Genomic DNA, 18,764 nt, shown 5'->3' with positions numbered 1-18,764 from the left:
AAGGTGCTAGTGCGGAGCTGCAGCAGGCATGGCAGGGCAGAGCAGCCGATTTGCTGGTCGTGCAAGCAGTATAGAACTGCCAGGACCCGCGCCATCTGCCGTTTTCAGCTGCACAGCCTGCCACCAAATATTTTCATCTATACCAGAGCAGCAGGTAAGACAGGTGCGCACGCCCGACCTGGTGCCTTGAAATACGACACCAAAGACCAGGCCTGCTAAAGACCCAGCATACCGTCATGTGCAAGCCTCCAGCATGCAGGGTCCGGTCATCAATGTCCAGGCCAGGGACAGAGTCTTCTGCCATGAAGCAGTTAGTCATGGGAGCCTGATAAAAGGAGAGGCCGCTCTGCGGTATTAACTCTGATGTTTAATGTTAGTCAAGTCAGGTGGATGCCAATTTAAGAAAATAACTCGTAGTAGCGTTAGGAATGAGAACCCTTTTTACAGCGTTTATGTCAGAGTCAGACACTGCCCAGTGCTGCCACCCACCCCCTCTCAAGCAGCTGGTCAGCTCCCTTGAGGGTAGGCATCGATGTAAGGGTCAGGTAGGATGACCTGCCTTGGCAGTTTCTTTCATCTCCCTGCCACCACTGTCAGCCCCGTAGATTAGATTGGAGCTGGAGGTAGTCAAACTCGAGGAGGGCACTTGGGGTGTCTGCTCCAAACCACCGAACCCTTTTCTGGTTCTCAATCTGTGACACATATGCTGAATCCAGCGCGTCGAGAGTGCTGAGGCAGGGGCCACAAATCTACACACCTTCCTCTGATGACCTGGGGGCGGCAGGTCTCGAGCTCTCCAGAGCCATTCAGGAGACATTTCTCAACCCAACACCTGTCCTTTGGTGTGCCTGCAAGCTTCCTCAGTAAGTATGCATGGGGTTTATCAGCAGAGACCTGGAGGGACGCAGGAGGTAGCGGCACTTGCTGAAAGGATGTGTGTCACGCCAGGCTTCAGTGTGGTCAGACAAACTTAGCCTTTAATCTTCCTGAAGTCGATACCATGGATAACGCAGACTTGTGACATATTTAAAGTGCTATGAAGCCACTGACTGAACTGTACCAGCAAGAGCTATAAATCAAAAAACAGGATCATGTATATTTGTATGGAAGACGTTCCTAAACACCGTTCTTGAGCGTACCGTAGTGAAGGACATCTTTAAACAATTTCCTTTTCTAGACTACTAGAGCTTTTGGCCTGTCAGTAGGTGGTTTGGGTGGACCCCAGATCGGGATTCAGACTGTTAACTTTACTCTGTTTTGGGTTTGAGGGAGAGGGTGAATTTTCTACAGCAGGCATATTTGGTTGTTCCGATGTATGAGAATGTGAGTGTTGTGCATGTCTTACATTTTGAAATGGAGCCGGCAGCTTTCCAGCACTTGTGTCTTTGAAAGCATGGACACATTTAGGTTCTGCTCTCAGTTTACTTCAGAGATGGGTTGGTGACTGCAAGTTTCTGAGAGCTGCCTTGGGAGCCAGGGTGAGGACTGGCCCATTCATCGTTGCAGGGTCGGTTCGTGTTGTACGTACAGTAGGTGTCAGTTACAGGGTAAAAAGCCTTGGGTTTAATCTTACAGTAATAGTAATGAATTGGTGTAAGTGACAAGGCCTTCCCAATAACTTGTGCAGCACACACCCCATGCTCCTGCATATAATGCCAGAGTCCCCCACACTATTGCCCCCTGCTACTGCCCATGTAGCACCAACTTTGCTTCTTTTTCATGAAGCCCCTGTTCCTTGATAGTACCAACATTTACCTCTCCATACAGTATCCACCCTGCAACTGCCACAGTTTGTTCCTCTTCTATAGCGTCCACCTTGCAACTGCCACACAAAGTCCTTACCTATCTAGTGCCAACATCGCTGCTACCAGAGCTAGTCTTTGCATCTATCACCAAACTCCCCCTATACCTGTAGGGAGCCCTCATCCTACCACAATGTATCTTTCCCTTCCTGCACCCTTTCTATTTCCACAATGTGGCCCTCGCTCAAATCCTCGGCCTTCCTACAACAAGTAGTTGTCTTTCCAGCTAATTACTAACTACACTTATACTGATCCTTTATGTTCAAGCAGGCCTGTGCTAGAGAAAGTGAACATGAACAACGAAGCATGCTTAATTAGTCCTACCTCCCCATATTCCAAAATGCGTACAGTGGAGCAAATACTTCCTTGCTCCTGAATGAATATTACATTCAGAACAAACTTTTTACAGAACATGGAATAGGCCGGGTATGAAAGCAACTTGCCAACAGGCTCAGAACACACGCTAAGTGAGATGATTCACAGGTGAAATTAGGATGAGAGATGGAATGGTAATTTGTGATGAAGTCGGAAAGCTCATTATCATTCAGTAATTTTATAAGCAACTATGGGCCAGATGTAGGTAAGTATATTTTACCGATTCATAAATACCGAATTTTACCGATTCGGTATTTATGAATCGGTAAAATAGAAGGGGGGAGATGTAGGTAGAATCGGTAATTGAATTACCGATTCTGTAAGAATCGGTATTTACCGAATCGGTAAATACCGATTCGGTAATGCCCACTCATTCCTATGGGCATTGAAGCCCATAGGAATCAATGGGCATTACCGAATCGGTATTTACCGATTCGGTAAATACCGAATGTTGCAAGGGTGCAGGGGGTGTCACTTTGACACCCTGTAGCACCCTGATTTCAGGCATTTGTGACATGTGGCACACAGACATGCCCTAAGGGCATGTCTGTCTGTCACATGCCATAGGTGTGCATGCACACCTTGAATCAGTATTTTACCACCCAATTGGATTGGGTGGTAAAATACCGATTCGGTGAGGGCTGTGGGACTCAGAAGAGTCCCACCTACATCCCAAAATTACTGAATCGGTAAAAATACCGATTCGGTATTTTACCGATTCGGTAAATTTACCGAATCGGTAAAAATACCGATTCGGTATTTTACCGATTCGGTAAATTTACCGAATCGGTAAAATAGGGCCCCTACATGCCAAATACTGAATACCGGTCGGTAACGGCCGAAATCGGACGTTACCGACCGGTATTTTGGCTCCTACATCTGGCCCTATGTGAGGGGGACTGACATACTAGTAAGGGTGCACTATTACTTGCAATGGTCGACTCTTGACAACACAAATCCAAAGTCAATCCTTTGAGTGTTTCTAGGGAACGTATTTTGTTCAAACCACAGTATGGGCTCTGAAGAAATTAGGCTTAAAGTCAATGAAACTGGGCTGCGGGGGTCTCTCGGAAAAATGCAGGAGTTCCTTGGGGGTTAGTAGCTCACGGCGATCTTCACTGACCAGAAGTAGCTCTCACTACACACAAGGTTGGAGACCACTGGTCTAATGTATAAAACCCAGAATGGTGAAGGGAAAATAATAAAAAGCGAGAAGTAGTTGAGAAACTAGCGTCCAAATGAGCCTCAGCTAGCGGGAGAGTAGGGATTCAAGAGCAGTGCACTCAATGGAAGCACTGATGTCAGAAGGTGACTTGGTGAACAAATTGAAACCAGGACATCATGTAATGACTACATTGCAATAAGTGCAAGATTTAATGGAGTGAGCTGTAACACTTAGTGCAAATAGAGGGTAATTGTGTAAATATTGAAATGAAGAATACTTTTCAAGGAAATATTCAAATCAGGACATGTTAGCATGGAAAGTTTTAATCGGGGTACATTAAATGCAAATTGTCATCTAGGGGCTGGAATTGGGTTTGTTTCTATCAGAAGTGTTTGTTTTTGAGAATCGCATCTTACATGAGCACTTTCTTTTCTTTCATGTGGTTTGACAACGAAGTGAATGACTCAAGAAGCAGCTTTCAACTATTCCTTTAATAAAGAAAAATTAAAAAAAACAGGTTTCTAGAAAGAAATCCAGGCAAGCGCAGGGCACCATGGGAGAAGTGCATTTGTATTCACTACAGTGATATTGCATGACCAAATGCATACCGTGACATTGATAGCCTAAAAGTCCGTAAACTTAACGTTCCCATGCAGAATTGGGGCTTGTGGCCTTTTGTGTCTGTTATGCCATTAAGGGTGTGCCTTCAGTGAGAGTGGCTTGCACGGTTACTGTGATTTGGGATTGCCCACACACACTGTTTCTAATATCTGTTCCTTCAGTGAATCTAAGCCATGAGAGGCCGGATTTGTACACACATTTGTAACAACGTTTTAACTGCAGCAATTGAGTTTATGCTTACCCCGATTTTCTGAGGAGACTTAAAAGGTTCTTTCTTCACTATTCGAAGGTAGAAAGCAGCAGGGAGAATGAAAATTAACATGGTGGCTGCGGATGCACCTGGAAAACAGACGTTTCGCTAAGTTAATGAGGATAATGAAGTACACAGGGAATTTAACTAGCTGAGTTCTCAAAAAGAAGCCCATTAATAGTTTACACCCACACAATGATCACCCACACAGTGACTTGCACTTCAGTAAAGGTAGCACAGCAGCATTTCGATGCCCCAGGGTTTGGGTGAACAGCCATGGATTCCCTTTCCGTTCATGAATGCAGAGGTCATTTTCTTGACTTTTGATTAAATATAAGGGAGTAGCATAGAGGTGACTTTCAGAGGGTGAGCAGGTGGGAGTGAAGCAGATGTACTGTGGACGCAGTGGGTGTGTGAGAAACACTGTTCAGAGAGTGAGGAGAGATGAATTAAGGAGTGCATGATATCACTGGCAGACAATTCACAAGTAAGCAAAATGCAGGCACTGTGAGAGTGAAAAGCACTGTGCAATAAGTGGGAGGAAAGCAGAGGTCAAAGAGATGGTGGCAGAAGCTCTGCGCACAGTGAGGTAAGGAGAGTGAGGGGGAAACAGTACAGAGTGAATCCATAAGTGTGGTGGAGAGACTGCAGATAGCAAATAAAGAGTACACTGCACCCTTACTGAGTGGGGAGCGAGTGAGGGAGTGCTGCTGCACGGTTACTGACTAGGGAGCGAGTACCGCTGCAGGGTTACTGATGGGAGAGCAAGTGAGGGAGTACTACTGCGCAGTTACTGATGGGGGAGCAAGTGAGGGAGTACTACTGCACAGTTACTGATCGGGGAGCAAGTGAGGGAGTACTACTGCGCAGTTAAAATCTGTATTTGTAAAGCGCGAACTACTCACCCTTATGGGTCTCAAGGCACTGGGGGCCATCATGGAAATTAAGTGAGCTATTGCCCAGAGTCAAGTGGTGCTGAGCTGAGCTGCTGGGGATCAAACCGTGAACGTTGTGCTACGAAGTCAGCTGCCCTGGCCGCTGCACCAAACCTCTCCACCTCAGTTACTGATTGGGGAGCGAGTGAGGGAGTACTACTGCATGGTTACTGATGGGGGAGCGAGTACTACTGCACGGTTACTGATGGGGGAGTGAGTTCAGGAGTACTACTCCATGGTTACTGATGGGGGAGTGAGTGCAGGAGTACTACTACATGGTTACTGATGGGGGAGCGAGTGAGGGAGTACTACTGCATGGTTAATGATGGGGGAGCGAGTACTACTGCATGGTTACTGATGGGGGAGCTAGTGAGGGAGTACTACTACATGGTTACTGATGGGGGAGGGAGTGAGGGAGTACTACTGCATGGTTAATGATGGGGGAGCGAGTACTACTGCACGGTTACTGATGGGGGAGTGAGTTCAGGAGTACTACTCTATGGTTACTGATGGGGGAGTGAGTGCAGGAGTACTACTGCATGGTTACTAATGGGGGAGCGAGTGAGGGAGTACTACTGCATGGTTAATGATGGGGGAGCGAGTACTACTGCACAGTTACTGATGGGGGAGTGAGTTCAGGAGTACTACTCCATGGTTACTGATGGGGGAGCGAGTGAGGGAGTACTACTGCATGGTTACTGATGGGGGAGCGAGTACTACTGCACGGTTACTGATGGGGGAGTGAGTTCAGGAGTACTACTCCATGGTTACTGATAGGGGAATGAGTGCAGGAGTACTACTACATGGTTACTGATGGGGGAGCGAGTGAGGGAGTACTACTGCATGGTTAATGATGGGGGAGCGAGTACTACTGCACGGTTACTGATGGGGGTGTGAGTTCAGGAGTACTACTCCATGGTTACTGATGGGGGAGTGAGTGCAGGAGTACTACTGCATGGTTACTAATGGGGGAGCGAGTGCAGGAGTACTACTGCATGGTTACTGATGGGGGAGCGAGTGAGGGAGTACTACTGCATGGTTACTGATGGGGGAGCGAGTGAGGGAGTACTACTGCATGGTTACTGATGGGGGAGCAAGTACTACTGTACGTTTACTGATGGGGGAGCGAGTGAGGGAGTACTACTGCATGGTTACTGATCGGAGAGAGAGTACTACTGCACGGTTACTGATGGGGGAGCAAGTGAGGGAGTACAACTGCATAGTTACTGATGGGGGAGCGAGTGAGGGAGTACTACTGCATGGCTACTGATGGGGGAGCGAGTGAGGGAGTACTACTGCATGGTTACTGATGGGGGAGCGAGTGAGGGAGTACTACTGCATGGCTAATGATGGGGGAGCGAGTGAGGGAGTACTACTGCATGGTTACTGATGGGGAAGCGAGTGAGGGAGTACTACTGCATTGTTACTGATGGGGGAGCGAGTGAGGGAGTACTACTGCATGGTTACTGATGGGGAGTGAGTGAGGGAGTACTACTGCACAGTTACTGATTGTGAAGCGAGTGAGGGAGTACTACTGCATGGTCACTGATGGGGGAGCAAGTGAGGGAGGACCACTGCGCGGTTACTGGCTGGGGGGTGAGTGAAGGAGTACCGCTGCAGGGTTACTGACCAGGGAGTGAATGAGGGAGTACTACTGCACGGTTACTGATGGGGGAGCCAGTGAGGGAGAACTACTGCACGGTTACTGATGGGGGAGCGAGTGAGAAAGTACTACTGCATGGTTACTGATGGGGAAGCGAGTGAGGGAGTACTACTGCATGGTCACTGATGGGGGAGCGAGTGAGGGAGTACTACTGCACAGTTACTGATTGTGGAGCGAGTGAGGGAGTACTACTGCATGGCCACTGATGGGAGAGTGAGTGAGGGAGTTCTACTGCACGGTTACTGGCTGGGGGTGAGTGATGGAGTACCGCTGCAGGGTTACTGACCAGGGAGCGAATGAGGGAGCACTACTGCACGGATACTGATGGGGGAGCGAGTGTGGGAGAACTACTGCATGGTTACCAATGGGGGAGCTAGTGCGGGAGTACTACTGCATGGTTACTGACGGGGAGCGAGTGAGGGAGTACTACAGCATGGTTAGTAACTGGGGAGTGAGGGAGAGAGTACGCTGCACAGTTACTGACTGGGGAGTGAGTGAGAGAGTACACTGTATGATTACTGACTGGCGAGCGAGTGAGGGAGTACTAGTGCATGGTTTCTCACTGGGGATTGAGTGAGTTACTGACTCGGTAGTTAGTGAGGGAGTATGCTGCATGGTTAAGGACCGGGGTGCGAGTGAAGAAGTACTACTGTAAGGTTACTGACCGGGAAGCAAGTGAGGGAGTACAGCTGCACAGTTACTGGCCAGGGAGCGAGTCAGGGAGTACTACTGCACAATTACCGAGTGAGGAGTGAGTGAGGGAGTACCGCTGCCCGGTTACTGAGTGAGGAGTGAGTGTGGGAGTACTGCTGCAGCGAGTCAGGGAGTACTGCTGCATGGTTAGTGAGTAAAAAGTAAGTGAAGGAGTACTGCTGCCCGATTACTGAGTGAGAAGCGAGTGAGGGAGTACTGCTGTTTGGTTACTGAGTGTGGGAAGAGCAGCACAGGCAGCGACTGGATGAGCCACGTAGAAGTGAGTGGTGCAGAAGTAATGGGCTGCCAGAGCATGGAAAGAAAGGCTGTGCTGACGCTGAGGAGAGATGTTTGGTGTAGACATTGAGTGGAGGGTTATATGCCACATGCCAAGACCCAAATATGTATATCGTGGCATTACTTTGATCATACAGGCTAAAACGTGTCCTCGTGTAAAAATCTAAAAGTCTGTATTGCCCTTGTTCTGTTACTACTGTAGTGAAGCAGGGCAACGTCAGAGGCCTGTGGGCTGAGAATTGAGATGAAGACCCCGATAGGGGGTGTCCACCACCTGGAATAGTTCTCGTCAGTCCCCATTGAAATCGACTCATAGCCAGGTGATCAGCAGTAAATTGTAATTACTTCTTTCAGAAGACGGTTGGGGATATTCTGTAAGATCTTTGCACCTTAGCCACAGGAGACCTTTATATGTCTCGGCACACGTTAGTACAGCCTCTCTCTAAGGGCATCAGAGAGAGACAGCTCACTGATATGGAACTACTGGGAAGTCGGAAAATAGACAGACAGCTGGAATAATTTCACCCCTTGCTCTTTTGAGATATTTTCGTATTTAAGTAACAGTTAGTTTTAAAGCTAAATAAAATGTCAAGTACTATAATTTACTGCGTTAAACGCTGACTTTAATGAGAAATAATGGGAAACGTGTGCTTATAATGACGTCATCAACACAGCAAACACGTTATCTCTTCAACTCTTTCTTTGTAATGTGTCACTGTACATTAACTTTAGAATGCCTGTTTCCACTCAGATAGTGAGAGTTCCTGTTCCCTATGTACTTTCCAGCTGCAAAATTTGCTTCAAATTAGACTGCGGTCAGGGGTGCGCAATCCATAGATTCCAGGTAGCCAGGTTTAATTCTTCCAAATAATCTCAGACTTTTAAGCACCATCTCTTTTATGGAGGGACATTAAAACCTATACCTATAATAGGGAAAACGGAAATGCAAGTCGCAGGATGCAGTTCCACTAGCTAGAAAGTCACATCTGCCTAATAATGCATAGATAGGACATAATCTCAGCACAAGTAGTCTGGACTGCCACACTGAACGAAATTATACATCTGTTTGAAAGATACCATTGCTCCCCAATAGACCTCCTTACATTTTAAGTGAAAACTACTATAAACACAACTACTAAATAATGTATTTTTCTGCAACATGAACAACTTCAGAGTTCCGCCCTGAGAGGCCATAAATACATTTAGTTTAGAATGTTTTGCCATATGAATTTAAAGTAGCCTGAATTCGTTTTTGGTCATCTTACCTATGAAACCAAATATGTCCTTAATTGTTGGTACAAATATTACGAGAAGGTTGTTAAAAGCTAGGATAATTGCTGCTATTAAAATGTGCCTTATCCAGTTAAATTGCCTGCCAGGAAACAGCATGGTAGTCACTGATGTTCGAATCTGTGAATTAAAAAGTTAAAAAAAATGTGAGATGTTCAATATCATTTTTTTTGTACATGTTGCTTATTAATTCACATATATTATTGATACATATATCTAGAAAGATAGATTGCTCTGTCACTTTTGAGGCATTTCCTGTATATGTATATATATATATATATATATATATATATATATATATATATATATATATATATATATATATATATATATATATATATATATATATATATATATATATATATATATATTCGGGCAGTGCGAGCTTCACAAATAAAAATCTAATTGCTTACTGCATTACTGCAACTTTGGGTCGGCTCCTCTTTCCTTACCTTGTTGAGCTCCGGTTGATGGGGAGTTTGTGTCGCCGGATTGGGTGTACATGTATATATATATATATATATATATATATTTGTTTATTTTCAATGGGCTAGTGTAGCATGCTTTATCTCGGGCCCCTCTTCAAACCGACCACAGTGCAATTGAAAAAAGTTTGACCATTGCTTTGTACTAATATGGTTTTTATGTTGATTATTGGATTTATTTATCTATTATTTGATTTTCCATTTGTAATTATCTATGGATTTTTGGTACATATAAGAAGCATTTTTGGCTCAAAAGCAATTTTGAAGTCACATAACTGAAAAGGGAGGGAGATGTATGTGAAATTGTATACCCGGGCTACAGTAACCATACACAGCAAAAAACACGAATCCGGTGGGAGACTCCCGATTTTTTTCATCCATAAATGGCTTTCTTTTGGCTTTCACCAGGCTGAAATTGCCGCAGTTTCAACAAAAGTCAGTGAAGGAAATACATTCCCTCGATTGTTTTTCAAAAATTCCCATTTTCCTGTTCTGAAATGCTGGCATGTATATTTTAATTCATCGCAACTTTGCTTTTAAACTTTTATTTCCTTGGAGGATTTGCTGTAAAATGACCCATTTGCCTCCCATTATTTCCAACAGTTTATATATTCCCTATTGTTAAACTATCTAGGGAACAATTCCACTCACCGCTCAACTGCTCGTTACAATTTCCACTGTGTACACCACCCTTTTTAAAGTTCACCAGTCGCCAATAAGTATGAAGTTCTTGTTTCAAGGGTTAAGGAGGTGGAGGGTCAAGAAAAAGGAACGACGATCTACCTGCTTTCGGGAGCTGTGACATCACACTCTGCCTGCCCTCATTCGAGAGATGCACAGGATGTAGGTAAAAGGTCAGCGGTAACTAGGTAACGCTCAAGAGATGCACTCTGGTTTTCTGACAGTGATTGGCTTAAGCAGCCCCAAGGCCGCAGGAGCTGCACTTTGGCATACCCACATTGCAGTTTAAATACAATGTATCAGTGTTAGTGATTAGCGTTTATAGTGAAGAGAACAGCCAAGTTCTTAGTGAAATTTAAGGTTGGTGTCGATACTTGTTATTCCGGCAGGCACTAAATTCCAGGGTGTAGTTGTCTCTCCAGAGAAGGTGGTACCTCCAATTTGAAATTGTCTGTGTGGAGGCACTATTAATAAACATAATGAAATCTATTGAGAGCAGAAATTTATTTTCGATTAATTACTTTCAAGTTCCAGTGCTATGTGAAAAAATAAATACTGGTCGTTAACGTTTTTCTGAGGAGCAGGGCTGTAAGTGGAATAAAAAAACCTTGGGGGGGAGGGGCTCTCAAGGAGGCGTGACCGATGTAATTAAGGGTGTGGCTTAAAACACTTAAGTTAATAAAGCTGTGCTTAACATAGGGTGCCATCCCCGATTTGTATTTTGCTGTTTCTGTCATTGCATCCAGATGGCTACCTAGTAGGAGCGCCACCCGTGAGCTCCAGGGTTCGGAAAAACCAAAAGCGGTTAAATCCCTGTTAAACCCCCCATCCAATATCCACCCACGGACCACCGTCAACCTGAATTGGTTGGGAACAAAAAGAAGAGGAAAAGAAGTGGAAAGTGCTTACTGAATCATCGCTGACCCTCACATCGCCAGTGCCTGACCAGCACACACATCAAGCCTGAGATCACCAAGCATATGGATGGCCCGACCAGTCGGAACTTCGGAGGCATCGATGCGATGCCCTGAGCCTGCATGGGAGCTGCCAGGAAGAGGTTCGGTGCTAGACGACTCGGAATTGAACACCGCAGCGGGCACCGTGGGAGCGTAGCTGCACTGCCCTTGGAGTGAAGGAGAGCTGCCTGGAAAGGACTGGATGCCTGCCGAGATGGCACTGCCGGGAGCTCCCCAGCGGAGTGCACTGACTGGGCTACTTGGACTGAGGGCCTGAAATCTGCAGAGTACGGAGGTGAGGGACTAAGTCGCCCGCCCGCGGGGCTGCCTGGACGTATATGTGCACCTAATTGGAACGGTGCCGTCTCTTTGTTCGCTTTTCCTGTGATCGCGCCTCTTTTATATAAACAGTGCGGGCGAAATTGCAGGGTTTGGAGTCAGAATGGAATGACCGAGTACTGGAGGGTGGGTGGTATATATCGCCAGACTGCTGCACGAGCTCGGTAGACCACAGACCACAGAGCGGAAGGCATCGCTGTGAGGACGGGAAGGCGACGCTGAGGTCTCTGGGACTTTGAGCTGACTCCCGGCAAAGAACACACTGAAATACTCGGGACATCCCGGGCGGGTCATTACGGCCCCCATTGCTGGTGATTAAGAATTGATACCAGATCGTCGAAATACAGTAGACTGTTGGGCAGAGAGGAAAAAAGCTGGGAGGTCAGGAACCGACCTGTCTGACCTTAAAATGGCGGCTGCAGATGACGTTTAGTATGTTGAATGTTGATAGCAGTCCCCTCCTCATTGTTATTATGGTCGACTGCACACAAGGTAGAACATCCACTGCCCTGGAGTTTCAGCCATCTTAACTCAAGGATACTCCATTGTAGGAAAGCTTAATAGAAAATCATACCCAAAATGGCAGAAAGAAGTAAAGGCAAGTGAAAGAGGACAATCAAAACAGTAGAAAGAGAGAAAGGCACTCAGCAATATGACAGGAACAAGTAAAGGCAAGTGAAAGAGGACAATCAAAACAGTAGAAAGAGAGAAAGGCACTCAGCTCACTGATAGCCTGATATACTGGCGGCCATCTTTAAATAACTTTTTAACATAAGAAAGATAAAAAAGAATCTTGAACGCTGAGCTGGCAACACAAAGTAAGCTAAAAAGCATACTAAATTGAAACAATTCTATTTAAGATAGGGAGAGTACTTAAACCTCCATCACAGTAAAAACCAAGAAGAGGACACTTCAAATAATACTCATCACCAAAACACATATATGGAGGACAACTACCTAGAACCAGTAAGTACGAACGCCCATATCATAAAATACCCAGCCAAACTATCCAAGAATGCAGCCAAAAAATTCAAGCACAACCTAATGAGGAAAAACCCTGACACGTTGATCTCTGACACCGCTTTTTGCATTGATAAAGGCATTATCGTGAATGACATGACATTCTTCACCAGAAGAACGGCAAAATGGTGCAATGCCATTACAAATATGCTTAACATAAAAACCATAACCAATATCCCACATGGCACAAAATGTATGACCACAGCGTCACCAAGATTCAGTGCGGACTTTTGCATAACTATCTTCAAGAACGGAATAGTGATGATACAAGCTTCTAACTACGAATTGGAAAAATTCGACAACATGTTCTTAACCATAAAAAGATGCGTAGAGAACTCAAGTTCGCAACAACACTAGAGTCCACAAGCAGACACCCTAGACTCATCTGACACTATCACCACAATTAGCATACCAACTAGAGACCTCCAGGAACCTGAACAATCTATGCAACCAGGAGACTCTATCGGAACAGGAGTCACATCGTCTGGGAATGTTACAGAGAGTACAGAATGGTCAGCACGACATGCGAATAACAACACAGAGCTTCCTCAGAGGGAAAAACCGACCTCAGACAGCATACTAACTAGAGACCCTCAGGAACTACAACAGTCAACGCAACCAGTAGACACAATCAAAACAGGAGGCCCGATGTTTGGAAATCATACAGAGAGAAAAGAAAGGTCCACATGTCATGCAAATAACGTTACAGAACCTCTTCAGGGAGAAGAATCGACACTTCCCCCCAATGACGGAACATCTTCAACTAACAGAATACATAATGAAAACCTAGGAAAAACTGTTATGGAAAAGGCCACCCCTACCATACCCCAAAGTACTTCAACACAAAGGTCATCTAGATCCACTCGAACTGTATATTCTACAAACAAATACTAGGAGCACAAAGCATAGATAGCACATCCAACATGGCAAATAATGGTGAAATAGACAATCAATCTAATGACAAACAGAAGAAGACCCCGATGAAGAGTTCAGAACGAAAACACAGGAACAAAAAACATGAATCTTAAAATAGGTGGATGAGCATACCTAATACGTCACCCCAGACCCTGAGAAAAATCAAAGAGCTCAGAACACAAATGGGCAACATGTTGCATGACTTACTAAGCACCCTTCAAGCGATAGAAAAACTACTTGATATTACGGAAAACACTCACACCAAGGTCGAGCACATCCGAGAACTAATATATAAATCTCAAAGTAAGAACAATAAGATGGAGATGCCATTTTCAAATAGACAAAATCGGCCCGATAGGATTCAGAACTACATAACAGAAGAGGAACCCCTATCCTTACTCCGGGAATATGAGCCTACTGACCGCAGTAGAGGGGAGGAAATTAAAACAGTCCCAATAGATGCCAACTGAATATCCAGACTGAATGAGAGGAAACCCAACCTCAGCAACCTACAACAAGTCCAGCTAATCTCCGACTCGCAAAATCTGAACCCAAGTAGAACAGAGAAAACACTGAAATGCCTACTGCTCAACTGTTGGTCGGCAGCTAAACATGCTTCTGACATAGCAGATCTCATCATTAACCAGGAAATAGACATAACAATCCTTCCTGAAACGTGGCTATCAGAATCCTCGTCCCCAGTCATGGCTCTTCTGGTGCCCCCTCATTATAATATTGTGAGACTTGATAGACTAAAAAAGTCAGGGGGTGGTATAGCCTGCATTCACCGATCGGACTTAGAAGTTGGCCAAATACAATCCGACCCACTAGAATCATGTGAATACCTAGGTCTCAATATAAGATCAGCTAACAACCAAATATGCAACCTGTATGCCCTTTATCACCCACCAGGTAATAATATGACCTTCATAGACCAGCTAATGGAGATCATCATGGCTAACACTGACGCATATAACATATTATTAGGGAATTTTAATCTACACTGGAATGACAACAACGACAAACAGGTCAACGCTCTTAAAGACTTTTTATCTGAACTAAACCTCTCACAAGCATGCACACAACCAACACACTCTAAAGGAGCCACGTTGGACTGGATAATTTCTAAAAAAGATAATACCTCAGTCCTCTCACTAGAGCCGTACGACTGGTCAGATCAGCATGCCATAGACTTCCTGATACCCACATGGAAGAAGATAAAGACCACACAACCTCTTAAAATCAAAAGATGGATGTGAGACACCAGAGACTCGAATATGGAACTACTAATTGACAGCTGCGAGACAGACCTAAATCTACCTTACAACTTGCGGAATGTGAATGATCTAACAAACCACTACACTACTTCAGTAACAAAAATAGTCAACGTCACCATACCACTAAAACTGAAAAAAGTTACAGAGAAGGTTAAAAACCCATGGTTCAATGGGACATTGAATGAAGACAGGCGGAAACTGAGACTTGCGAAAAAAAATGGAGACAACACCCATCATCCCCTGAACTGAAATGAAATCCCTCAGAAAAATCAGAAACGAATTTAACAAAAAGATCCTCAACTCCAAAAAGGAATTGATTAGATCAGAACTGGATAACGCCAAAAACTATTTGAGATCATAAAACAACAATCAAATAAGCTGGCCAAATCTGCCCAAGAAGCCACAAAAACGTAACTAAGTTGCGAAGAACTCTCAACCTTTTTCACCGACAAAGCCAACAAGCTGGAAAGAGAACTAAGGAATGCTGCAGACAACCTTGACTACCATAGACTATCAAACTATTGGACCAGAATAACATTGCCAAAACGCGATCAGATATCAAACCTAACAATCACTATAATGACCCACTACCATCAAAATGCCTGAAAGAAATCAGCCATATCGTGATTCCAATATGGACAGAAATTATAAACACCTCTCTATCCCAGGGGAGCCTTCCAGAATGCCTAAAAACAGGTCAAGTAGTCCCGATCATCAAAAAACCTACAGTGGACCCAGCAGATCCAAATAACTATCGCCCAGTGACCAACATCCCTTTTCCAGCCAAACTAATAGAGAAATGTGTGCAAAATCAACTGAGCCAACACATCAACAATTTCTCACTATTGGATGACTGCCAATGTGGATTCAGAACAGGACACAGCACGGAAACGCCAATCTTACACATTGTCGATGATGCACTTCAGGCACTAGATCACAATCGATCTTGTCTGCTTATCCTCCTTGACCTGTCATCTGCATTTGACACGGTAAATCATGAAAAATTACTCAACAGGCTCCATGACAGGATGGGAATATCTGGTAAGGTGCTGAAAGGGTTTGAATCCTTCCTACAGAATAGAACGCAAAGATTCCTGGTCAACCAATCACTCATGCCCTAACGCAAATGGAGTCCCTCAAGGATCTACATTATCTCCATCACTGTTTAACCTGTATATCGAACCCCTTACTGAAATTCTCAGAAACTCCAAAATATCTTACCACATGTACGCGGATGACACGCAGATATAGATCAAGATTGCATCCCTGGAAGACATCAATTTAATGATTGAGGCCCTAAAAATGACACAAGAAATAGAATTCTTACTAATCTCACCACAAAAGAATCACTCAGAAGTGAAGGAATGGTCCAAAATGATCACTGCGTTAAACTGCACCCCCACTCTAGTTGACTCAGCAAAATCACTAGTTATCACACTGGACGAGAACCTAGACATGAAAGCCCACATCAAATCAATGGCAAAAAGAGCTCGTTTTCATCTGAACTACTTAAGAAAAATGAAACCATATTTATCTGAGACGGATCTAACACTAGCAGTGCAATCACTGGTTATTTCGCGGATTGAATATGGATGTACAACGTTAGCAGGTCTACCAAAAATTTTGACGGCACCATTAAAAGCATGCCTCAATGCAGCAGCAAGACTTATCACAGGAACGAGGAAATTCGACCATATCTACCCGAACCTGAAAGCATTAAACTGGCTACCTTAGGAAGCTAGAATTCACCTAAAAATGGCATGTATTACCCACAAAGCACTTCACTACAATACACCTAGATACCTTGCCCACAAAATTGAAATATCTGGAGGAAATAGACCAGCCAGGAGTGCCAAGGAACTGGTGCTGAGACCACCCATCTTTAGGAAGAAAAAACCTATGATAGAGCGTTCTCAGGAGCGGCCCCTAGAATCTGGAACTCACTTCCCCCGAATATTAGAAAAATTCCAAACACAGCATCATTTAAGAGGGAAACTAAGATCTTTCTAATGAGTAAGTTCCTTCCATTGGCAAGACAGTACGTCACCTACTCCTTGACATAGAGGTGACCAAGATATAACAACGAGGGAAGTAATGAGATCATCACTAGCTTTATGAGGATACCAGCGTTCGGTACAATACTAACCCTTGGAATGGAGAATTTAGAAGGCACAGGAAAAGACACTTAAAAACATTCATATACGAGAAGGCCTCGTACACCATAGATGAATAGTCCCTAAACCTACCTCAGGACATTGTATATTCGGTTTTAACGTTGTAGTGTATTTTTATTTATTTTTGTCTTACTTTATTTTCCCTCATTTACCCCTTGTGGAAGTATACCCAAGTAAATTTTTACTGTGATCTCATTATATTTTAAAAGACTTGTTTCTAATCTACCTCTTGTAATGTTAAGCGCTCTGATACCCAAGGGTCTTGTTCGCGCTATAGAAAACTTTTCAATAAATAAATAATAAATAAAATATGATACAAGTAACATCATGCCTACAAGTCAGGACTATTGGTTTTGTCAAAGGTTGTTAGTTGCATAAGATACATAAGCAGCAACTATGGCTTGCATACAAAATTGAAAAAGCTTCCACTTAAAGCCCTGGTGACATCACAACGACGTTGCTGCTCCTGCGTTTCAAAAAGAGAAGGGAAATCAAGAGAGAAAATGACTCTCTTTAAAGGATCTTTCTTCCCCTATACAGTCACCTGGCATGACGTCATGCCGTAACCTCTCTGCTAGTGAGAGCACGCACACATCGATGTGCCTGCTGTCACTGCAGACCACCTGTGCCAGGACACAAAACAGAACCCGAAAGAGACCCGTTTCGAGGCCCCCTTTAAAAAACTGCTGGTGCTCAGCACCGGTGAGACCCAGGGCCGTTTATACCATTAGGCAAGACTAGGCAGCCGCATACGGTGGCAAAAGGGGGAGGGCGGCATAAAACATGAGTTTGTGAATCCCGGCCAAGTGAATCGAAGTGGCGCTTTTCCTGTATTACTATTTTTCAGCAACGAACTGCCTGGTGCTACCGCACCCACTCCTGCTTAGTCTTAGTGCCACTGGCATGACACCTTTTGATGGCCCTGCGGCATTATTTGCAGAAGATCACACTGTTCTTTCATCTTGAATTGGCACCCTCTGTCAGAGTAGGGTGGCTGGCGCCTGTCAGGTCGGTGCACTGGGACAGACTCTGTCAGACTATGATCCACCCCGCAAGCATGGCTGCGCCCTGGAGACTACTGACTTCGTAATATTTGCAAACAACGTGACGCAGTCACGCAGCGCGTCTTGTTCATACAAAGCGCACTTTTATTTCAAAATACCAGCCTGCTGACTGAACCAAACCCCCTGTCTCTCAGGCCTGACAAAGCCCAATGGCAGCGAATGGACGTCTGTGCCCCTGGTGAAGCACCTCACCCTCCACTAGGGAGAGAGCGAAGGTGTGCAGGGAGTTTGGAACCCGGAAAACTGGATCCACTCTCCTTGTACTGGGCCATCTTCAGCAACTGGGAGGAGCTCCGGCAGGCAGGTGAGTCCAGGGTAGAGGGGAACACAGTGCAAGTGTGTCCAGGACAGCAGGCGGCGCAACGCAGGGTGTCCAGGTTAGTAGGGCATGCTGGGCCTGCAGGTCAAGTGTGTCCAGTGCGTATTGTAAGTTCAGGGTAGTAGGGCCCCCTGGGCCCACAGTGCAAGTGTGTCCAGTGCGCAGTGTGAGTCCAGCTAGGCCCCGCTGGGCCTGCAGTGCAAGTGTTCCCAGTGCGCAGTGTGAGTTCAGGGTAGAGGGGCACGCAGGTCTGTATGTCCAGGATAGCACGCAACGCCACGCAGAGTGTGTCATAGCTGGACAAGCAGTGCACAGTGTGTCCAGGAAAATGTGGCATGCAGTAAAAGTGTGTTCAGTACCCAGTGTGAGTCCAGGGTAGTAGGGTCCGCTGGGCCCACAGTGCAAGTGTGTCCAGGACAGCAAGGCCCGTAAGTACAGCCTGT

At 45.1% G+C, this 18,764-nt stretch overlaps 1 protein-coding gene across 2 annotated transcripts in view; it reads right to left on the bottom strand.

Annotated features, from left to right (window-relative positions):
• Positions 1-18,764, bottom strand: part of SLC38A4 (solute carrier family 38 member 4) — a 247,924-nt gene that overhangs the window by 9,746 nt on the left and 219,414 nt on the right. For both annotated transcript variants that reach the window (XM_086919126.1, XM_086919125.1), the window contains exons 14-15: positions 9,067-9,211; positions 4,205-4,302 (exon numbers count right to left, since the gene is read on the bottom strand). In XM_086919126.1, coding sequence (XP_086775252.1) covers positions 4,205-4,302; positions 9,067-9,211 — 243 coding nt within the window. The remainder of the gene's footprint in view (positions 1-4,204; positions 4,303-9,066; positions 9,212-18,764) is intronic.

This window comes from Lissotriton vulgaris, chromosome 1_1 (assembly GCF_964263255.1).
Source record: "Lissotriton vulgaris chromosome 1_1, aLisVul1.2, whole genome shotgun sequence".
In the NCBI taxonomy this organism is placed as follows: domain Eukaryota; kingdom Metazoa; phylum Chordata; class Amphibia; order Caudata; family Salamandridae; genus Lissotriton; species Lissotriton vulgaris.
The sequence above is the reverse complement of the archived record's forward strand: the minus strand, read 5'-3'. Positions and strand labels throughout refer to the sequence as shown.